The sequence below is a fragment of the Pipistrellus hanaki genome (genome assembly GCF_964339955.1).
Source record: "Pipistrellus hanaki genome assembly, chromosome: 1".
Lineage (NCBI taxonomy): Eukaryota > Metazoa > Chordata > Mammalia > Chiroptera > Vespertilionidae > Pipistrellus > Pipistrellus hanaki.
In genome coordinates this window covers 130,834,971-130,859,958 of record NC_140503.1, presented here as the reverse complement: position 1 = coordinate 130,859,958, position 24,988 = coordinate 130,834,971, and the positions used below count along the sequence as shown (strand labels likewise).

The following is a 24,988-nucleotide window of genomic DNA, read 5'->3' as shown; positions in this document are numbered from 1 at the left end:
CTTTTACTCATTTTCCTCTTGTATAATTTTATACCCTAATTGTCAGTACTTCAGATATCTTCGTTTGTTATACATATTCTGTCTTCTAAGTTGAAATAATTCTCTCCTAAATATGTCATTTGTCTATTAACTATGTTTATGGCATATTGGTCATTTGAAAATTTATGTTTCTAAGTAGCAAATGAGTTCATCTTTTCTTTTTAGTCTTTGAGTTTTCATTCTTGGTTATACAAATTTTCTTAACCCCATGGCTGAGACTGTTTATGTAATTTCCCAGCTATTTTTAGAAATCTCTAAGAGTTTTTGTTGTTGCTGTTAATCCTCACCCAAGGATATTTTCCCATTGATTTTTAGAGAGAGTGGGAGGAAGGAAGAGAGACTGACAGAGAGAAACATTAATGTGAGAGACTCATCAGTTGGTTGCTTCCTGCATGTACCCTGACCAGGGCCAGGGATCAAGCCTGCAACTGAGGTACATGCCCTTGACCAGGATTGGAATTGAACCCAGGACCCTTCAGTACACAGGCCAATGCTCTATCCACTGAGCAAACCAGCTAGAACTTGAAATATCTAGGAATTTTAAAAGTCTTTCTTTCACATGTATTATAATTTTTAACATGAACCTTATTTGCCCATTCAATTGGCACCAGAATGATCTTTCCAGCAGACTTTCTTTTACAAATGTCTTCAATGATTCCTCATCCCCTGTAGGATTAACTCTAAGAACATGTGAGGCACTGTGTGATTTGGCTCCTGCCTGACTCTGTATCCTCAATTAATTAAATACCCTTTTTGTGACGCCCTTTGACATCACAAACACAAAAATGTTTATAGTTTAAAAAGCAGGGATGTCTTTGTGCCTAAGTCTCCGTGGTGCTTAACAGATACTGGCCTGGTTTCCCTAAAACAATTCACTGTCAGAATTTCACCTACCAATGGGAAGGGCCATGTCTAGCATCTCCATCATAGTGGATATTCTAAAATTTGTAGACTGAATTTGTTTTAAGCAATTGTGGTGAGAAAGGTGAACCCAGAAATGATCATCACGAAGGAAGTTTATACTCACAGATTTGTTGGAACAGGAGAATAGCCCGCAATGCAGGCCCACATGGGGAAGCCAGGATCAGTCAGGAGGCAGAAAGAAGGGGCAGAAGGAGGGCATGGCTCAGAGCTTTTCTTTCTTTCTTTCTTTCTTTCTTTCTTTCTTTCTTTCTTTCTTTCTTTCTTTCTTTCTTTCTTTCTTTCTTTCTTCCTTCCTTCCTTCCTTCCTTCCTTCCTTCCTTCCTTTCTTTCTTTCTTTTTTTCTTTCTTTCTTTCTTTCTTTCTTTCTTTCTTTCTTTCTTTCTTTCTTTCTTTCTTTCTTTCTTTCTTTCTTTCTTTCTTTCTTATGTATTTATTTTGCAGGAAGGAATTGGTGAGTAACCTTAGGATTGGATAGTTTGAATAATTTTGGCAAGCTCTGAGCTATTGAGGTGGACCCTAGTTATCTGGGGGTGTTTTAGGGAAAACGAATATTGACTATTGTGTAAGTATTTGATAAATGAGGTGTTTGGGAGCATGGAATATGGACTGTTGGTTGTATATCAAAGGCATGTTCACAGGGAGTTGTGGGTTATCTCTAGGAATTAGTTATCCATGGGATCAAAGACCCAAATGCCAGAGAATCAAGAATATAGAAAAACAGAAAGTACAGTTAATACAGCAGGTAGCATGGTGCTGGGTGTCATTACCTCACAAGAGGGTTTGTTTTACATGTGTCTGGCTCCCTACTCCCAGCTTTAACCACCATGTTTTATCTTTTTTAGGCGTTGTATAGAGTAGGTTTTTCTCCTACATAAAGGTGATGATTGCATTTTATCTTTCTCCTCTTCTGAATGTGAAATATTGCTATGTAGAATTATTACCACAGATAGTCAATTCAGGCTGATGTCGCCTTCCATCTACAGGAGGGTAAATTGTTTCTCCATGGTGATGAGTGCGGGTGCCTTGTTAGGAAGGTGCCTTATCTGGAGGTCTTCTGCTTCATGTAATAACATGGGCTCTGTTGTTTTTCATGCTAAGCCTCAGACTTTTCCTTCATATAGTGAGGGTAGCCCAGTTAGATGATTGCTAAGGTTCTCCCCCAACTCCAGAATTAATTATCCTAATGATCACTAAAGAACTGTGAGACCAGAATAAAATAAGAAAAGGTTAATCTTCTGGTAAGAGGCCTGACTTCTGGCCTGAAATACCGTCACAAACATTCCTCAGTTACATTTTCAGATGGCCTCTTGGGTAATTCAGGACATCCTCTGGGTGGTTTGATTTTAAGTGACTCACATGAGTCACACAGAAATGTTTGCTCCCTTGAGAAGCTAATTAAGACACTCCCTGCCTCAAACTGCTTTTCCATCTGTTTAGCTTTTGTAGAAAAATGATGAAGAAATTATTATGTCACAGGAAGACTTGATTTTTACCCCCTATTTTCCAGTTGACATCTCCAAGCAAAATGAGTTAAATATAAAAATGGAAAGCATGTTGGATTTTTAAGAACTGTGTACTGGGAAAAATCGAAGCAACAGTTTTATAGCTTTCTTTTTATGACACACTTTCATGAACATCGGCCATTTCAGGTTTTGTACTTAGCTTTTGGTGCTGTCCATTTCCTTATGATTTGACATACCTGTCCAATATTCTTCTCACAATGTACCTTTCTTTCTAATTAAACTGTTCTGTTCTTTGTTCCAGAAACAAAACATAATGCGGTTCATTTCTACTTCCATGAATTTTGTGTTTCTAGAATGTTCTTTTTGTTTTCTTTCACCACATATAAATATGTCTGTTTTAAAACCCTTTCTTACTTCTACATACCTCACTGGTATCTCTTTCTTCTGAAAACTCTAAGGACTTACAGCCAATAAGTTAAAGATACTTCCTATGTTGCACTTTCTTCCCAGTGTGATTGTAGTGCCTTGAGAGAAGAAACCATATCTAACATTTCTTCCTCATCTTTTATAGAATTTATTCTATTGTAGTGGTTAATAAATATTAGTTTCTTAGCATTTCTTTTCTTGGGGTATGTGTTTTTCTTTAATTGTTCAAGATTCAGAAAATCCAATTAAATTCCATAATTTTTTATTTTTTTATTTTATTTTTATTTATTTATTTTTTTTACCCCATACTGAGAGCTGAAGTGAAAATAAAAAGAGTAAGCCTTGGTCTCTGTTTTCCACATGTTTACAATCTAGTAGAGATAAGGATAAGGGATGGGTAGCTTGAGGGAAGTGGGGGACAGCTTTGTACATAATTAATTTCAATAGATTGTAGACTGCTGTAACAGAAAGGCAAGGGCTATGACTCAAAAGTAACAGCAGAGGCTCCTCTGGGAAAACAGTAACTGGGCAGAAGCAGTAAAACTAAAATAGTTTCTTAAAACTTTCCTCAGCCTGTCTTTTGGACCATAAATATGGCTCCTATTCTTGATGTAATATTATGGAAAATTATGCTATATCCATAATCTTAATTTAAGGCAAAAGAAAATACCATAATATAGGTAAACTTAGTCTTTTGTCAGGTGTATCTAATTTTCACTTTTAAAGTTCAATGAAATGATAATTGATAATTATAAATAATAATAAATCAACAAGACATAAAAATAGTCACAGATGTACCAAGCAAAGATGATTTTAAAAAAATTATTTATTGTTTCAAGTATTGCATATGTCTTCTTTTCCCCCAATGACCTCTCCCTGGCCACCTGCACCCCCAGCATATGCCCTCCACCTCCATCCCCCAGCACATGCTCCCCTAGTATCTGTGTCCACTGGTTATGAAGATGATTTTTAATTATTTTAAGAATAGTGTGGGCAAGGACTATTTGCTTAAGGCTAAATTATTTGGAATGCTATGCAGCGAGAGTGTATACTCTTATCTATTATAAGATATGAACTTAAAAGGATTTTTCCCTGAGAGTACTATACTTTTCTGTAAAAGAGTTAAGTGATAGGTTGACATGGATTTTTGGAAAAATGTCAGAATATGACCACAGTGCAGAACAGGTTCAGCTTAATGTCTATTTCTTGAATGTGGACAATTTAATGGATGATCACTGAAGTTCACAGGTAAGTTTTGAATTGGCAACAAAGACTGAGCTATATTTGGCATGCTCCTGGAGGTCTGGATTTCACTGGCCATCTAATAATGATCACTGTGGAAAGCTGGGAATGGTCAGGCTCCTCCATGAATGCGTGATGAAAGAGGCACGATTGGAAGTCACAGACTCAAGGTTCCTGAGTTAGGTTTATCACCTCATACCTGTGTGGCCTTTGGTCACATTGGTAAAGTAAGAGGATTGAACTTGAGAATTTTATTCTTTATATTTGTCTTTATAATTTATTCTGTAACTTCTTCCGGTAGGATTTCAAGGGTATTTCTAATATGCAGAAGTCTAGTTCACAAAATAAAACATGTAGAGATCAGAAATAGTATAAAGTTAAAAATAAGTGGCAAAATGACTAACTCTCACTCAAGCACAAGGCACCCTACAGTAGTGTTGCAAACCCAAAAATGTCTAAAGAGACGAGGCAGGAGTTCCAGTTTTATGCTGCATAAAAATCTTCTCTAAACTCAGTGGCTTTAAAGCCAGAACCATTATTGCACCATTTGTAGGGCAAGGTTTGGGCTGAGCGAGTCTTCTGGCCACATGATGTGGATGGAGCTAGCCCAAGTGCTACTCAGCTGGCAGATGCACTGATCTGGAAGCTTCATTACAGCTTGCCTCATGTGCTGGGCTCTGGGCAGGAATGATTGTATCTGGGCTCCACTGCCACAGCGACTGCAGAGCCTACACGTGGCCTGTCCAGCACGACAGCCTCAGTCTAATATGGTAACTCAGAGCTTCCAAAGAGTGTGTTCTGAGAGACCTGGATGGAGTTGGCAAAGTTTCCTATGACCTGCCCTATTAGTCATCACTTCCAGTGGGTTCTCCAGGTGAGGAAGTCACTGAGGCCAGGATTCACAGGGAAGTGAATAAAACTCCAGCTCTCAAAGGTACAAAGAGTAAAGAATCTGTGTCCATTTAAAATATGATTTTTCTTTTTAAAATTTATAGTAAAATACTCATAACACAAAATTTACCTTAACACTTTAAAGTATACAGTTCAGTGGTATTAAGTACATTCACACTGTCATGCAACCATCACCACCTTCAATCTTCATAACTCTTTTTATCTTGCAATAGCCCATAAAAGATTTGTCCTTTTATGTCTGCTTTATTTCACTTAGCCTAATGTTCTCATGGTTCATTTGTGTTGTAACATGTGTCAGAATTTTTTTTCCCTTTTAAAGGCTGAATAGCATTTCATTGTCTGCATATACTACCTCTTGTTTGTCTATTCACCTATCAGTGGACACTTGGGTTGTTTCAACATTTTAGCTATTGTGAAAAGTGCTGCTATAAATACAGGTGTGCAATTGTGGGCACTTTTTATCTCGTAGAACAGAGGACATCAATGAGGGAATGGGCTGGGAATAAGGAAAAATCTAGTAAAACCACAGTGAAAATGGCCACTTGGTATCAGCCTCAGTGTTAATGAGACAAGTGGGATTGGAAGGGCCTGAGAAGTTGGGACTATGGGATATATTTGGGTCTGATCTAAAGAAGCAGCCAGCACTAGAGCCAGAAACTCCTGATCATGCAGACATGCATAGCTAGAGTGGTCCCACTTTGTGTTTCAGGAAAATTGGGCATTATGGATTTTTATGCAATCTTTCCTAATTTTTAAATGTCACCAAAACTTAAATATTGTGCAAATCAAATAAAAAAGTCTATGAGCTGTATAATTTGAGATCTCTTCCTAAAACACACCAATATATAATGATGGATATCAGGGCCTTATCTATTCAAATAGTGTAGACTAGGGATCAACAAACTTTTTCTTAAAGGAGTAGGTACAGCCCTTATCAGAATCTTTTAGGATAAATTTAATTAGCATAAGTCTTCCTTTTTTTGGGTTCTAAATCCCCCAGTACTTTTTAGAGCTCAGTATTGATTTTCATTTTACAATAATGTGATTATACTCTAAATGGGAAAGTCAGGATTATAGTGTCTTTAAGTGGGTATTAAAATTAATTTGAAAAATGAGAACTTTAGGCATGCTTTGATTTTTGATCAATTTGGTGATTCTATAAATGTGACCTAAATGTTTATAACAGAAAGATATTATATACTTTATATACTTCTAAAATTTCAATAACTCATTAAAGAACTTAAGTAGTGCATAGTGTCTGTTAAATTGGAAATATTAACTGTATATTTGTTAAAGTTAGGCCAGAAGATTTGTTCCTATGTCATAAACTGGTTATTCAACCATGGTTGTCTTACAAGTGGAAGGAGTAAAAAGTGGTAAAGTCAGGAAAGACAAGGACAGAAGTAAAGAATTACATGCCAAACTGTCCCAAATTGAAGGCTATTTCTCTTATGGAAAAAAATCCCCACTTTTTCCCCAAATGGCTGAATCATAGTTTCACACATCATTGAAAATACTGTGTTTTAATTCCAACAGAAAACCAAACCTTTGATGACAGAATTCTCGGTGAAGTCTACCATCATTTCGCGCTATGCCTTCACTACGGTTTCCTGCAGAATGCTGAATAGAGCTTCTGAGGACCAAGAAATTGAGTTTCTGATGCAGATTCCAGCCGCAGCTTTCATCACCAACTTTACTATGTAGGTGACATGGTCAGAGCATCTGGATTGAAGATTTCTGTGTAGGGGTGGACAGGCTGAGCCTGAGCTGATATGTGGCCCACAGCCTTTGATCTGTGAGAATTTATTTTCCAGTGGATGATACATGGGCCAGAAGGTTGATTCCCTTTTTCTTTCTCACCCCTTCCTTCTTTCCCTTCTTTCTTCTTCCCTCTCTCTCTTCCTTTCTTCCACCTTTCCATGACCTTTTCTTTTCCTCTTTCTTTCTCTCCTTCCTTCCAACAAATGAGTATCCACTCTGGGCCAGGCCCTCTTCAAAATGATTGTCCACATCTATGAAAGAGATAACGCTGCTCTGCACTAGAAATTTTATAATAATAATAAGTAAACAAATCAATACATAAGAAAATTTCAGACAGTAGCAAATGCTATAAAGAAAGCAAACAGAATTGAGAGGGGCTAGTATAGGTAGGAAAATCAGGGAGATGGCTCAGAAGAGGCAATGTTTAAGTTGAGATCTGAAAGACAAGATAGCATGAAACCTTGGCTATGTTAGATATAGTACTTCTTTTCCCAGTGGATGGTAAAGATATGCCGAAGAGGGAGGTGTTTGGTTTGAATGTTAGGCCTGGCCCTAAATTTCAGATTTAGAGATTCAAGCTGATGGATTATCATCGAAGTTTGTCTGAGCAGATCTTCTGATTTCTTCCAGAAGAATCATAGAAGCACCTCGAGTTGTGTCTTAACATTTGTACCTGTTGAAAATTGCCCTAGAATGAAATGAATGATTCAAGGGTGGTGCCCTGGGTTGGAATGCAGTTTTTGCATATCCAAGAGGCAAATAAAAATATTTTTTACTGTTGTCATGGTTATGAGATCCATGCATTTGTCTTGGAACTGCAAGCTGCTAACACAGCTGTCTTTTACTTTCAGGCTAATTGGAGACACAGTGTATCAGGGAGAAATTACAGAGAGAGAAAAGAAAAATGGTGATAAGGTAAAAGAGGAAAGGAATAAAACCACAGAAGATAATGGGTGAGTACTGTTAATTAACAAATTACAAATTCACTGTAGCAAAGTGTCAAATTTTCTACCTTTTTGCTTAGCCATCTTGAGCTCTTTCTTATTTTCTTATTTATAATAATAATAATACACTTGGTTAACAGCATAATAAACAAGGATTTATAGTAAAAAAGAATATTTAGCACTCCCACTTCCTAGAAACATCCACTTCTACTGTTTCTGTATTTTTTTATCTCCATAACTCTAAATATTATTATAGTCTTGATTTTTACAAATTTCTTGATAAAAATCAGATATTATTTGTTGAATCTATATGTGAAATCATAGGATTTCAATTACAATGCTTCCATTCTCCCTCTGTGTTCCAAATATTTACATTATTAGTCTTTCTTCTTACATCCATTTTAGCAGTTACACCATCTTAGTCTAGCCCTACAATCTTCAGTAATAATCTCTCTCCTGCATTTTATTCTTTTCTGTTTTCATTCCCAGCACGCATCTTTTCTTATCTAATAATTTATTTTTTCATTGTCAGAGTTACTAACATTTAAATTCTAATCTGTCACAATATTTGTATTTTTTGTTTTATCTATAAACTGAACCTAAACATTGAAAACCCAGAAGTTGCATCTACTTTTAATAATACATAAATAACATTAACTGTAGAGCCATCAAGTATACAAAGATTCTATTTCCCTCTCCACCAGCCTGTTTGGAGAAAAGTCATCTTCGTATCTAGACAAAACATTGTGAACATGTAAGCTTGCATTTTGTTCATTAATAAAAGGATGTAGCTTTGAGAAAGTTTGTTCTCTAAAATCATAGACGGTCAGAAACTTTGCTGTTGGAAATCCTACTATTAAGAATGGAACATGTGAGTCATGGGTTCATTTTGTTAGTGAAAAGCAACCAAGGTCCACAGTTTCAGATAAGGGGTTGTTGGCCACAACAGTCCACATTTATCTTAATTTTGTAGCTCCTTAGGACAAAGAACTTTGAGTTTACTTCTCAATTCAGGCTGATATTAAATGTTTTACACAAAGCCCTGCTTTTCTCTGAGCTTCCAAACACTGCTTCATTTACCCACATTCCACCCTTCCCCCATTCCTATAATCACCCTGTGTCTTTCTTTCTTTGGCAAAATGTTCTTTGATGCATCTGGTATGTAATACCCCTTGCCACAGCAGATTATTAAAAACTGTTGAATATAATAGAATCAGAGGTATGGAAGGGGAGTGAACTGACGATTCTTGGGGAAAAGGGGAAAGGGGGATGTGGAAAGAGACTGAACATAAACTGTGCACCTATGGATGAGGACAATGGGGTTGGGGAAAGGGCAGAGGGTGGGGTGGGAACCTGGTGGAGGAGAGCAATGGAGGGGGGGAAGGAACATTTGTAATAATATGAACAATAAAAATTTTTTTTTTTAAAGCAATACACTTTTATTGAATTTATTGGGGTGATATGGGTTCACAGAATTATACAGCTTTCAGGTGCACAATTCTATACCACATCATCTGTACATCGTATTGTGTGTTTACCACCCCAAATGGTCTTATCAGGATTTCCTTTTCTTATAACTCACAGATCATTCAGAATCATGCAATAGTTTAGTTTAGTTGGATCAAGATCTACACATTTCTATTTTTTTCCTGGAGTTTCTAGTTGATTTTCTTATGAGATAAAATTTAATTTTGTCACAATTAACATCTAGCAAGACACATAAATCATTGGAAATGGTAAGTAAACAATTATGACCAAGTTTTGACAAGCAGTGAACCCATGTAATTGTCAACAGCAACTTGAAGGCTTCACTAATTTTTTTTTTAATATATTTTATTAATTTTTCACAGAGAGGAGGAGAGAGGGATAGAGAGTTAGAAACATCTATGAGAGAGAATCATCGATCAGCTGCCTCTTGCACACCCCCTACTAGGGATGTGCCCGCAACAAAGGTACATGCCCTTGCCCGGAATCGAACCCGGGACCTTTCAGTCCGCAGGCCGACGCTCTATCCACTGAGCCAAACCGGTCCCGGCTGGCTTCACTAATTGGGAGACACATCTTGATTCCTGAGCTGTTAAACATGACAGAATAGGTGTATACAGACTATGGAACACTGTCACATAATATTTTCCTTGTCACATAACATCTTTTTATTTTTACCTGGGCTGATTTTTTTTAACTTCTTATATTCCATAATATCTTGCTTTTTCACCTTCCACTTTGCTCAAGTGTATTCTGTAGTAACTTACTCAAAATGAGTGTGTGAGAAACATACTTTCTGACACCTTGATTAAAGTGCTGACTGTGCATGGAATTTAAGATTCAGAATAATTTACCAATGAACTTTAAAGACATTGCTCCAGTGCCTCACAACATCCAGTATGACTGATAATGCATTTAATGTGGTCTAACGCCATTCCTTTTGTTTTCTCTACCTGATATTCTGATATTTTACAATAATGGGTTTAAGTGTCAGGCTTTTGTTTTCCATTCTAATTAGCTTTCAATAAAAGTTTACAATTTTTGTCTCTTTTCAGCTCTGGGAAAGAGGAGTGTAGGAAACCCATCATCTTAGTCATTCATTCAATTATATGTAAACTTGGAGTTTCCTCCCTGTGTTTGGCCCCCTTCTCACTCTCATCTTGTCGTGTCCTGTTGAATCAGAACCTGGGGTCTCTGAGATTCTGCAGATGGTATTTTTTTCTACTTTGCTGCAGTCCCTTCCTGCACAGTCTGAGCTGTAGAGTTCTTGCTCTATGGGATTCCCCAAGTCTCCCATAAATGATTTGAAATACTCACTGATGGTTGCCTCTACCACCCTTATTTCTTTGGTTTACTCTTCCTGTTGTGGTCAGTCTGCTATACTGAATCAGAGAACTTTCACTCCAGGTAATAAAAGCATTTAAAATTACTTGTATTTTTATATGCTTTGCGATACTTTACTTTTTACCCTTCCCTTAAGCATATCCATCAAACCTTAACAAAATGTAAAAACCTTATAAATTAGCTATTTTTTAAAGACATATACACAGATAACTTTAAAAAAAATGTTTGTTTGTTTTTTGAGGAAGGGAGATGGACAGGAAGAGAGAAACATCAGTAAGAATCATTGATGGTCTGCCTCTTGCATGCCCACTATGGGGATCAAACACAAAACTCCAGGCATATACCCTGACTGGGAATCAAACTGTGACCCCCTGGCTCATGGGACAACGCTCAACTATGGAGCCATGCCGGCCAGGCTAAATTAGCTATTTTAAAGTTATATAAAATGTCTGGTTTATTTGGCCATCCTTCAAAAAAGAGAATGCAATTTACATCTTGACCCCAAACTCTCTTTCCAGCAGTTCACCTATTACAGCATCCCCTTCCCCCTTTGGCCCCTTGGGTCTGACTCAGGAAGAGGGAGGTGAGTTCAGTAGTGTATGAATCCTCTACTCTTAGTATCCTTTGGACCTTTGCAAACTTCATCTGGTACAAGCCTTTACTCCTTCCCCACCCCCTGTGCTAATTTTTACTATTGGTTTGTAAGGACTGCTACAGTTTGGCCTGTGCCCCAAGGAATCTGGCTTTCTCCGACCCTCTATCCCTTTTCCCTTGCATACAGGGAGAAGGGGACTGAAACGTTCAGAGCCTCCGTGGTCATTCCCAGCAAGGACAAAGCTGTCTTCCTCCTGAGTTATGAAGAGCTCTTGCAGAGGCGGCTTGGGAAGTATGAGCACGTCATCAGTGTGCGACCCCAGCAACTGGTGGGGAGGCTGACAGTGGAAGTGAATATTCTGGAGAGTTCGGGCATCAAGTCTCTGGAGGTGCTGCCTCTACACAACAGTAGGCAGAAGGGCAGCGGAAGGGCGGAAGGTGAGTGGTGCTTGCTAGACACGCGCTGGGGTAATGTGGAGCTGGGCGTTGGCTTTAGGGAAATCTGTAAACCACATGGCATCCCTTCAACAAAGGCTCTGAGTGTTTTGGGGAATCTAAATGAGTGCAACAAAGCAAAGACAGCGCCCTGTACAATCTTTTTGTAAGCTCAGGTTTATCCAGAGAGTTAAAAATGTTTCAATTATTTAACACAGTAATCTCACTTCTGGGAACTTAACCTAGGTGAAACACCTAAAATATTGGTAATGTTATATGCACGAACCTGTTTGATAATTTGTAATAGCAAAAACATTCTGTCACCCTGAATATTCATTCATACAGGCGTAATAAGTAAAATATGGTTATAAACACAATTGAGCATGTTACAGGGAAGAAAAGACACAATTGTACATACACTATAATGTTAAATATGATAACTTTGTTAAATACAAATATGACAAAAGACTAAGAAGTTATATGAAATAATTATTTTATATTAGAGGTGAGGGTTTATAGGGTCATTTTCTAAAAATTTGTTTTAAAACTAATAATTTATATTAAATAATCACTTGTGTTTTATCTTATAATACCAGTAAGGCTTGGACAGATGGGTCCAAAAGTTGCACCAGAGCTCTGGCCGGAGTGGCTCAGTTGGTTGGGTATTGTCCCATGCACTGAAAAGGTTGCTGATGTGATTTCCAGTCAGTGTACATGCCCTGGTTGCGGGCTCAATCCCCAATAGGGGTTGTATAGGAGGCAGCTGATTAATGTTTCGCTCTCACATCAATGTTTCTTTCTCTTCTCCCCCCACCCTCCTCTAAAATTCAATACAAAATCTTTTTAAAAAATATATTCTTATTGATTTCAGATAGGAAGGGAGAAAGAGATAGAAACAAAAATGTTGAGACACTAGTTGGTTAGCTCAGTGGATAGAGCTTTGACCTGTAGACCAGAGTCCTGGGTTTGATACCAGTTAAGGGCACATACCTTGGTTGCAGTCTCCTCCCCAGCCCAAGCCCTAGTCAGGGCATGTGGCAGAGGCAACCAATCGATGTGTTTCTTTCACATCGATGTTTCTCTGTCTTTCTGTCTCTCTTTCACTCTTCCTAAAAATTAATGCAAAAACAAAAACAAAACAAAACAAAAAAAACCACAAAAAAAAGAGAAAAGAAAAGAAATATCAATGATGAAAAAGAATCATTGATCATCTGCCTCCTGCACTCCCCCTACAGGGGGTCAAGCCCACAACCAAGGTACTTGCCCTTCATGGGAATTGGAGTTGGGTCCCTTCAGTCTGCAGGATAACAGTCTATCCACTGAGCCAAACCGGCTAGGGCTCAATAAAAAAATCTTTTTTAAAAATTGCACTAGAGTCAGAATGACAAGATCATTGTGACCTTGAGATCAGAGAAATGCTAAGTGAATATGCAGAATCTTAATTCAGTCCCTGTGATTGCAAGGAAAGTGGCCCAAGATATAAAAATATTTAGGGGTGAAATTGGCAGGAGGCTTGGCAAATTACTTGATAAGTGGAATACATTTAACACAATGAAAATAACCATATGAGAAGTAGTTTACTCTCAAACACTGGAGTGTGTCCTGGTCTATAGGGGGACTCGGGTCTTTTGTTATATGCTCACTCCCAACATTGAGTTTGACACTCTCAATTCATATCTAATTAAAACTTTAAAATATTGTCAAGGTATCTGACATTCAGAAATGGCATCAGATACAATACACTATTCTTATGTCATATAGGCGGCTGTGTGTATGGTTAATGGATTCTAGTTGTTATTAACTATAACCTTGGCAAAAAATTACCTGGGCCCTGTAAGACTCAGCTTGAGCATCCACAAATCATGGGTGATAACTTCTCATAGGGTCATTGGAACTGTTAGTGTGTGTGAAGTGCCTGGCCCAGAGTAAGAGCTTAAGAATTGTTAAGTATTGTCATTACTATTATCATCTTATATTTACTTATTTTCTTTGCAAATCTTACCACTTTTATTAGCTCATAAGTGTGATTTTGGAGGCAGGTCTTTGTCTGATTAGCTTTTATCTCCTTAAAATGCCTTTTATTTTTTATTTTATTTTTTTTCAAGTATATTTGCTTTAATGTCTTTACATACTTCATGAGCGACCAAAAAACAAACAAAAAACAGACCACAAAAAATACCCTTTTTATTTTAAAAAGTTAATGAGAAGCATAGTTTCTAAAAAATTATTTGAAGTCTAATTTTCTCCACTGTGAGCTCAATGACCACAGTCAAGTCATGAGCTGGAACGTCCATGGTATTGAGAGCCCTCCGTGCACACACACAGTGATTCAGGCTTAAATGGGAGGGAATGAGGTAAGATCACATGGTGACATCCTGGTAACCCTTTTTTCATGGTCTTTAGAGAGTAGATAGCTAAGTAAGGAGCTGCAAATTAGAGAATAAAAACAAATATATGTATTTTATATATATAATTACACCAGAGTCAGAATAACAAAATCATTGTGACATTGAGATCAGAGAAATTTAAGAATATATATATATATATATATATATATATATATATATATTAATAACAAAGAATGTTCTTAAATTTCATTGCTTTCTAATTATAATTTATAGGGATACTTTTTTTTTTTTTTTAATGTATAACTGTGTTTCCACAGGGAAGATTCTTTGAGAGTTTGTAGGCTCTGAGAGGGTAGAGCAGCTGTACTGTGTGTCTGGGGTGAATGTCCAGGACTCAATAGCTGTGTCCAGGCCTCCAGTAGGGGATTCTGAGGGTCCTGCTACAGTGATGAGAAGTATGTGTGTTTTGCCTACTTTTCAGAACCACTGTGACTCATCAGAGATGTGCGCAAGTGTTGTGTGTGTGTTATGTTTGGAGGGTATGAATCACAATTGTTGGCCTGAAAAGTTGCTTACTGTTTACATTCACAGGGCCTGAGAGGAATTTTTCCAGACCATTGATCTCTTGGGACCTGTTTATTTTTAAGAAAATTGTTTTCCTAGCACGTTGTAGCAGAGCAATTACTTTTCCTACAGAGCATGAAGGTTTCATAGGCATTTACCCAGGCCAGGTGCAGAGGATGGATTGCCTTTTTGCTCCTCATTCCCATCTTTCAGAACTCAGCTGTTATTGTTTCTGCAAAATGGCAGCCCAGCTGGAGAGGCACAGATGTTGAGATTTTTGTCTGGACACTTGCGTGTTTCCAAAAGAAATACAGGGTAGAGATCAAACTAGGTTTGGCCTTGCACCAACATGAGTTGTCATTACATGAATGTGAACCCAAGCCAGTACATTCCTCAGATGGAGCTGGTTGTGTTCAGAAGTCAGACTTTTGGAATTTCTCGAAGCAAATTCAGACCACTGGACCCATTTTCATCTTTAGGGAAGCAATTCTAGATAAGGACTGCTGTGTGCTAGAAACTAGACTCAGCAGTTTGCATGTATCATTATCTCATTCAACCTTTATAACTACCCTCTTAGGGAGTTTTTGTAAAATACTAAGGGTGTGAGTTTAAATTCCCAGTCTCTCCCTAGTTATATAAAAATGCAATACAAGGCTAAAAGCAATATCACCTATTTTCACCTCAGTTTACTTTTCTGGTATATCAGGATTGGGCTCATGGCTACTGTATTATCAATGAATGGGCTTCTTCTCAGTCTGTAAGCTAATTCTGTGAGATGTAATTTGGATGCCAAAGTGTTATACTTTCTGGGTTATTAATAAGTATAATTCATGGTTCAGAATCTAAAAGATGACAAGCTAGTGAAAAGCAAGACTCTTTCTCCTATCCCCTTACCCCCAGTTCCTCTCCCCTAAAATATTTTGATTATTTATGGGTTTGATGGAAAGAGTATTTGAAATTCAGACTTTCTTAGAACATGCTTGGGCTATGTTATCATCTGAAAGCATACTCCAGTATAGATATTCCATCTATGTGACTGGTTCAAGGCTGGTTATTTCACTCTCTATGTTAAAATTTCAAACTTTCTATTGTTCCATGGCCTCCAAATTACTGACATTTCCCTGATTTTTATATATATATATATATATATATATATATATATATATATATATATATATATATATATATAATTTATTTTATTTTATTTTGACAGAAAATTTTTATTTGTGATAAAATCCCTAAGGGATAGGATTAAAATAAAATGAAGTAAAGAAATAAGGTATCTTGCCTGTTTTATTCCCTTTTGCTTTACTCCAGTGACTCTCAAACTTGACTATACTTTTATTGTCACCTGGAGAAATTATACAAAGAAAGAAATGCAGATGATGTTAAACACTTGAATTAGAACTTGTTAGGGTAAGGGTTAGGTAGCTGTATTTTGGGGTGTGATAATCTATTAATTTATATGAGAAATTAAGAATTTATATACAGAAGCTATATGAGAGCCTAGCTGGTTTGGCTCAGTAGATAGAACCTCAGAACTGAAGGTCCCAGGTTCAATTCCAGTCAAGGACTCAATCCCCAGTAGGGGCATGCAGGAGGCAGCTGATCAGTGATTCTCTCTTATCAATGATGTTTCTCTCTCTCTCTCCCTCTCTGAAATCAATAAAAATATCTTTTTAAATTGCTTTAAAAAAAGAAACTATATGAGTGATTTTAACATTTTAGCTTACTTGTAAAGCTAAAGTAATGCTGAATATTTTTATCTACCACTAACCAGAATAAAGAATATAAATATATTCTTCATATTTTTTGGTTTTTTAAAGCAGTTTTATTGAGGTTCAGTTTACATAGCTTAAAAGGTACTCATTTTAGGTGTCCAATTCATTGCTTGTAGAATTGTGAAACCATTACCACAGTCCAATTTTAAAACATTTCTATCACCCCCTAAAGATCCTTGTCATCTATTCCCAGTCATTCCCTGTTCCCACCTCAGCCCCAAGCAACCATTAATCCACTTTCCAACTAGAGATTTCAGATAGCTCTATTTTTAAAAGCTCCCAGGTATTCTGATGCTCAGTAAATGTTGAACTTCCTTACTTTGGACTTCCCAGCAGACTTTAGGGACATAAACTATGTCAGGATCTTGACCTACAGGAACAGCTTTTAAATTAAAGGAAGTTATTTCTTTAGTTTCAGGCGCCATCAGAACACTCTGACATTCGATCTTTCTTAAAATGTGTATCTCTCCCTTTTCTACCAACAGGATTTTACTATTGGACACTGGCCAACATAAAATTACTCACACAGTTGGTGGGAAGTAACCTTGTCCCACATTCAACTTCTGCTCATCAACATAGAAACTTGAGATGGAAAAGTTCCAAAAAACTATCCCAATGGGGCTAGTGCAATCTTTCTAACACAGTCTCAAGCTTATTAAACTAGGTATCCCATCTTCTCTTAGAAAACACAAACATGATTATTTGGTGTATTTTCATGTCAGAGAGTTTCTCAACTTTCCACAATTTCCACCGCAGCTCCCTGAACCTGTGAGAATTGTTCTTCTGTTCTTCCCATTCTCCCCCCGACCACTGTGAGAGATGCTGTTATCCCCCAAAGCCTAGCTTAGTGTTTACCTTCATCCTGGCTTTTCCATACAGCCTGAGTTCTTGTTTTCAAGAATTATTTGGTGTTAGTTCCTATCCTTTTGTTTCTTGGTCCACTGACTTTGTTTCCAAGCCTCCAAGCTGAATTACTAAGAAATCTCAACTCCTCATCTCTGTGAAAACTGACGGCCCCATATGATATTACCCTAATTTGACATAAAAAGGACATTTTAGTTTCAGGAATGATGAAACTTTCAACTGTCTTCTTGTTTCATTATTTTCTGGTTAATCATTGAGGGGTGCTCTACACTCAAGAACACAGAAGACAAAGAGTATCAACTTGGCTTTTAATTTAAAAAATATTCTAAAAAGACAACCTACAGAATGGTAGAAAATATTTGCAAATCATATATCTGATAAAAGTCTAGTGTCCAAGATATATTAAAAAATCCTTGCAACTCAAACACAAAAAATATAAACAACCCAATTAAAATATGGGCAAAGGAAATAAGTAGACATTTCTCCAAAATAGATATACAAATGGAAAACAAGCATATGAAAAGATACTCAAGACCATTAGTCATTAGAGAAATGCAAATCAAAAGTACAATGAAATACCAATTTACACTCACTAGGATGGCTATAATAATAAAAAAGAAACAAAGGGAAAATAAGTTTTGACAAAAATATGGAGAAACTGGGACTCTCATACATTACTGGTTATAATATAAAATGGGGTAGCCACAATGGAAAACAGTTTGATGGTTCTTCAAAAAGTTAAACATAGATTTAGCATATGACCTAGCAATTTCTCTTAGTATATACACAAATTAAAAACATGTACTCAAATACTTGGATATGAATGGTCATAGTAACACTATTTACAATAGCCAAAAGGTGCAAGCAGTCCAAATGTCCATCAGTAGATGAATGGATAAACAAATTGTAGTATATTCATACAATGGAATATTAGTTATTCATACAAAGCAATGACATACTGATACATACTACAACATGGGTGTACTTTGAAAACATTATACTAAGTGAAAGAAGCCAGACTCAAAAGATCACACACATATTTATGATTCCACAGTGGATGAATCCATAGAAACAGAGAGCAGATTGGTGATGGCCTGGGCCTGGGGAGAAAACAATAGAGAATGGCTGCTCAATGGTTAGTGTTCTTTGAGGGTGATGAATATGTTGTAGAACTGGATAGAGGTGATGGTTGCACGACATCATGAATGTACTAAATGCCACTGAATTGTACACTTTCTAATTTTATGTTATGTGAATTGTACCTCAAAAACATACAATGAGTAAACTTATATTTTAGGTTGTTAGACTCCATGTTTGCTGTGCTCTTCAGCAGTTAGTTATGCGTTCCTTTACATGCCTAGGAGGGCAAATAGGTGGAACTCAACCTAGGGCTTGCTTTTTAATCATATCACTCCTATGTAAGCTTCCTATAAAATGTGGACCTTAAGATCATCCTAAAGACTGAGGAAGCTTAATTAGAGGAGAGCCTCTCAAAATATAGTTTCATTACCTCTTATTTTAAGATGAGGTTAGTGGCACTGCAGTTGTCCTTGGGAATAGTTTGATGGCCAGCCACAGGTCCTGCAAGATCAAGTCGCCTCTGACTGGAGACTAACACAATGTCTTGTATTTCAGAAAATGAGCAAGAAGGGGTCAAATTGAATCTGTTTTAAAATCTTATGTTTTCTTTGTTTGGTTGGTTAATCTCATTACTCTTTTTGTTGTTGTTGTTGTTGTGGAGGTCTTTTGTTGTGAAGGATTGTATTCTAGCACTTAGAATGGTGCCTGCCATATAATGGGTGCTCACTAAGTATCTGTAAAATGGACTTAGGAATAATAGCTGTTGGCAAAGGAAAGACTGGTAGGTTTTCAACTCTTTCCTGGTTTAAGTTGGTTAATGTTGCCAGATCTTGGTATAGATCATATTTTTTTTCTGAAGGAGGGATTAGAAGACAGAATTTGGTTCCAGGAGACTGATCACAGAAATCTAGAGCTTATCTTCTTTGTCAGGATGCCAGATAAACTATAAGATGCTAAGTTAAATTTGAATTCCATATAAACAATATATCCCATGCAATATCTGTGACATATTTATACTTTAAAAAAGGTCATTCACTGTTTATCTGAAATTCAAATTTAACTAGGGAATTTTTATTTGCTAAAAATCCGGCATCTTTGCCCTATTAAAGGGCCGAATTATGACTGATTGTCACCCCAGTTCCAATTCCCTGTTGTTCTGTGTTCTCTCCTGGACCCAGTGTCCACCCTGCAGCTGGAAGGGCATGGCCCTGTTTGGCCTCTGTACATTTGCCAGAAAACAATCTGATTGTTATGTGAGGGTTTCCAGCATTGTTCAGTGCAGAAATTATTCAGGTATGAATCATTTGGCTCCATAGATGGTTTTGTTTTGTTTTGTTTTTAATTCTGATTTGAGAACACATTTTATCTTCTTTGTTCTGGCATTGGCTGTAGTTCAGGCAGGGCCAGCTATGAGCAGGGTGGCTCAGAGAGACCTAGGAGGTTGGCCTTCTCTCTTTAACTTGACATTGGTGCACAACCTACTCTTCTCTGGAAGACCTCTTTTTGTTGCTGTCTTAGTTTGATGTGAGGTGTGATGTTGTCTGGGCATATGGCACTGTCCACCATAGCTGTGGCTGGCACCAGAGGTGGATCCAGGGCATGTGACAGGAGTTACCTAGAGCATCTACCCCATTCACCAAAAACAATTTCAAGATGATCCCTTCAAGGACTCTTCTATTCACTTGCCAACTACATGCCAATGTGTTGAGTCATCCCCATGTTAAATGTTCAGCAAGCTTGCCTTGAGTTCTCACCATGTTCCTGACACTGTGCTAGATGCTTGAAACCTAAAAATATCAAAGATGTAACTGTACTTGAAAAACTTAAAGTTGGCAATTTAAAAAAAAATATTTTATTGATTTTTTACAGAGAGGAAGGGAGAGGGATAAAGAGTTAGAAACATTGATGAGAGAGAAACATCGATCAGCTGCCTCCTGTACACCTCCTACTGGGGATGTGACTGCAACCAAGGTACATGCCCTTGACTGGAATGAACCTGGGACCTTTCGGTCCGCAGGCTGATGCTCTATCCACTGAGCCAAACTGGTTAGGGCTAGAGTTGGCAATTTTTAAAAATTAAAAAAGTTTTTGATTGTGGTAAAAAACACACATAACATTAAATTTCTTTAAAAATATTTTTATTTAAAAATTAACTTGCAGTTTATATTCAATATTATTTTGTATTGGTTTCAGGTGCACAGCATAGTGGTAATCAATCACGTACTTTACAAAGTGTTTTCCTTGGCATTTTTAGTACCCATTGGGCACCATACATAGTTATTACAATATTATTGACCATATTTCCCTATGCTGTACTTTATAGCTCCATGTTTTCTAACTTCTGCTCTGTACTTCTCACTCCCTTCACCTCTAGCACAACTATTTCTAAGTGTACAGTTTAGTAGTGTTCTTTATTCACATGGTTATACAACCAATCTTCAGAATCTTCCCAAAATAACATTCTGTATCTCCTTCTCCTAGTTCTGTAGCTGGCAAACTGTGGCTTGAGAGCCACCTGCAGCTCTTTGACCCCTTGAGGGAGGGCCTTTCACGGCCTGGGCAAGTCTATTTTAAAGTGGCATTAGAAGAAGTTTAAATTTAAAAAATTTGGCTTTCAAACGAAATTTCAATCGTTGTACTGTTGTATTTAATGATTAGAAGAAAAAAAAAGATCCATCACCATATATTGCTACAGAATTTTTTTTTTTTCATGATTAGAACTTTTAAAAAACATATACTTTTATTTATTTCAGACTGGAAGGGAGAGGGAGAGATAGAAACATCAATAATGAGAGAGAATCATTGATTGATTGCCTCCTGCACACCACCTACTGGGGATCAAGCCCACAAACCACGCATGTGCCTTGACCAGAATTGAACCTAGGACCCTTCAGTCCATAGGCTGATGTTCTACCCCCTGAGCAAAACCAGCTAGGGCTGATGAGAACTTTTAAGATCTACTTTCTTAGTAACTTTCAAATATGCAATACAGTAATATATAAAATAGAAAAATATGCTAATTAACCGGAATGCCATAATGGGTTGACTGGATAGGAGGAGGGTGCACACACAGCGTCGGGGGTGGGGCAGCAGGGTCCTCCATGTGCCTGCACTGGGGGAAGGCCTGATCAGCAGTAGCCACAGCTGCTTCAAGGGTCAGAGAGCGAGGCAGGACTGACCAGCGACTCAAGGGTGGTTGGTGTCACATGATTTCGAATCGTGCTCTGGGCTCCTTGTTAACTATAATCACCATGCCCATTACTTTTTCTTTTAATGCTCTATTGATTTGTTTGAATCGTGTCTTTATTGCAACCATCAAAGGGTAGTTGGCTAATTATTGACTGTATTTTTGACAGCCATATATTTAAGAAATCTGCCCCTGGAGCCCATAGATAATTTGGTCTCTTTTCCAAGGGGAAATGAGCGGGCAGTGTTTGTTTGGAAATCCTTTTGTAAAATATCCAGGTGTTGGCTGCTTTTGTCCAACTATAGGCAACCCTAAGGCCCACAGGAAACAGAGGACAGGAAATCCCTCTGTCAGTTAACCCAAAGGGGCGTAGCTTCCAGCTGATGTCCTTGTGTGTGGTCCTTTGCTCCTAAATACTGTCACCTCTAGACATATTACACTGCAGTTGGCTTCCTTTTATTCCAATGTGGTTGTCTAGGAAGAGAATGTTTACTTGTGAATAAAATCCATGTTCCAAAACAAAACTAAGGACAAGCATTTTTGTTCTCTTCACCATTTACACAAAATGTATTAAGTGCCTTGTCATTAAAAGACAGAATCGACGGAGAAATGTTTAATAACAGTTGTATGCAAGCTTCCTAACCTTGTGTTGCCTTCTTAGAGAATCTGGTGAAAGCTATAGATTCTCTCTCTAGGAGAAATAAACATGCATGCTCTTTCATGCAAAGTTCTGCATTTAATTTCAGGAAGCTTCTAATTGCATCATATTTTTATAAGGATTTTTCTCTACACAAACATTCTTAAATGCCTCTTATGAATGTTTATTTTAATGTGACTTTCCCACCCACCCGTGCTCCAAATAATGATTATTTGTTTTTACTAAGCTCTCAGTCATGTAGCAAAGCTTGTTATGTTTTTACTAAGCTCTCAGTTATGTAGCGAAGCTTGTTATTTGTATGTTATCAAAGAATATTTTAAACCCATCCATTGCCTTTCAACTTAGAAGAAACAAGAAGCTGCTTCTGAGGGAAGAGGCTGGAGGCTATTATGTGGCCAGCACCTACTGGGTGCCAGGAACTAAGCTCAGCTCCTTAGATATGTGATCTTGCAATTCTGACAATGATGCTATGACATGGTTTACTCCAATGTAACAGTTGTGGAACTGAGGCTTAGAGATATTAAGTCAGTCCTTTTGAGTTTGTCACACTCTAGAATGTACTTTCTTCAGTATTATGTGGCTTCTAAAATAATACCTATTTCTTATTCAAAAATATGGGGTTCAGACAGGAAGAAAGCATCATAAGGATGCAGGTGACCTGAGAAGCAGGGAAGAATATGTGGAGAAAGGCCATTAGTGAATCTCACCGAGGACACAGCAGAGGCAGTTGTATGCCACTGGAGGTTATCTTGCACAAGACCAATGCCCAGATTAAAATGGGAAGATGACATTAGAAAACAGCCTCCTTCAATTCTTGCCACACTCTTGACTCTAACCAAGAGGGTGAGAAGGAGAGAAAACCAACAGGAAGAAAAGATGTGGATTCTTATTAGGGAAGTAGCCAGATTCTCACTCTTTTGATCTGTTCCTAACCTCTTCCTTGCACCCTTCATTATCTTCAGAACACATCCAGGGACTGCTAATAAATAAAGCTCATTATGTTTATGAACTATTTTGTGAGGGTCAAGAGCATGAGTACAATTCACAGTAAGAAAAAGCTTTGGGATTTTGGCCAGTAGCAGTGGGGCAGCCTATATTAACCTCATTGATTAAAAGATTTATTCCCTCCTCTAATAAAAAGAGGATATTTTTTTCCTAGAGAGATTACTCTGGAATATTTTCCAAGTGAATTTTTTTGGAGGGGTATTGGGAGTGGAAAATTCACTGGGTCACATTGACTGTCTGGTACTTAATGGGTGGAAATCAGTCTCAGGGGCTAAACCCCTCGATGAGCCACCAAATTGTGAACCAACCCACAATTTGGGCATAGAAAATAAGCCCATTTAGAGGAATCATTGAATTTTCTTCATGAATTAGTAAGCAACAGAGGTCAATAGGAAACCAAAATAATAATGCACTATCTTTTTTCATGGCTTATATCAAAGAGCCTAGTCAAATGAATTATGAGGAGAGAAATTAAATTTTTAATACTCAATGCTTTTATTCAACCATGAATGGTATTAATTCAGGGTGGTTATAAAGAGCACATCAATGAGAGAGATTTGAAACAAGAAAAAATAGGTATATGCTGAAAGTACTGTATAAAGAGTCAAATCTAACTACAGAAATGTACAATGTCAGTGCTGTGCAATCACATACATCAAAAACACGTGACCATTGTTTCTGTGCAGGAACCAGAATCAGCTGCGAAAATACATCTTTCTGGGCCTCACCTCCAGAGCTTCTGATTCAGAATTTCTAGGTGGGCCCAAGAATTTGTGTTTCCAGCAAGTTCCCAGGTGACACTGATGGGGCTGGTCCGAGACCACATGGTCAGAACTGCTTGCACCGTCCCTGCAGGTGACTGAGTCACCCAGGGCTGGCTCCGAATGTTTCAAAAAAGATGAGTTGGGATAGTGGCCTCTGCCAACAAGACATCTTTCTTAGAGCTTTTACTGATATTTCACGAAAGTGCTTTGGGGTTCTGCCAGCTGGAATTACTTTGGAAACACCTAATCTGTTCTGCTATACAACTTCCAATGACTTCAACTTTTTTAAAAGTTGGGGTATACATACACTACAGTATATGCATCTTTTTTTTTTTTTAAATATATATTTTATTGATTTTGTACAGAGAGGAAGGGAAAGAGAGAGAGCTAGAAACATCGATGAGAGAGAATCATGGATCAGCTGCCTCTTGCACACCCCCTACTGGGGATATGCCCGCAGCCAAGGTACATGCCCTTGACCGGAATCGAACCCCGGACCCTTCAGTCCCCAAGCCGATGCTCTATCCACTGAGCCAAACCGGTTTCGGTTAAAGTATATGCATCTTATGTGTACACCTTGATTAATTTTTACATACATGTATACACCAGTATAGCTACTTCCAAATCAAGACATAGAGTATTCCACCACCCCAAAGGCTCCCTTATATTCTTTCCCAGTCAGTCCTCACCCCCCAAAGCTAACACTATTCTATTCCAATCGCCATGTATAAGTTGTGCTGCTCTTAAGTTTATGTAAATGGAAAAATGGTGAATATACAGTCTTATATATGTTATGTTTTACTCTAAATAATTGTGAAATTCAACCATTTTAAAAAATATATATTTTATTGATTTTTTACAGAGAGGAAGGGAGAGAGACAGAGAGCTAGAAACGTCGATGAGGGAGAAACATCGACCGGCTGCCTCCTGCACACCCCCTACCGAGGATGTGCCCGCAACCAATGTACATGCCCCTGACTGGAATCGAACCTGGGACCTTTCAGTCCGCAGACCGACACTCTACCACTGAGCCAAACCGGCTTTGGCAAAATTCAACCATTTTAAATAGCAGTAGTTCCTTTCTTTTTGTTGCCTGTAGTATTTCAAATTTGACATGTCGTATTGTCTTACATTTGATCCCCTGGCCCTACTTTTATTTTTAGACATT

At 37.7% G+C, this 24,988-nt stretch overlaps 1 protein-coding gene across 1 annotated transcript in view; it reads left to right on the top strand.

The window, feature by feature from the left end:
• Nucleotides 1-24,988, top strand: part of ITIH5 (inter-alpha-trypsin inhibitor heavy chain 5) — an 82,304-nt gene that overhangs the window by 11,232 nt on the left and 46,084 nt on the right. Inside the window, exons 3-5 of the mRNA XM_084869245.1 lie at nucleotides 6,543-6,706; nucleotides 7,619-7,720; nucleotides 11,322-11,572. Of these exons, the coding sequence (XP_084725371.1) occupies nucleotides 6,543-6,706; nucleotides 7,619-7,720; nucleotides 11,322-11,572 (517 nt within the window). The remainder of the gene's footprint in view (nucleotides 1-6,542; nucleotides 6,707-7,618; nucleotides 7,721-11,321; nucleotides 11,573-24,988) is intronic.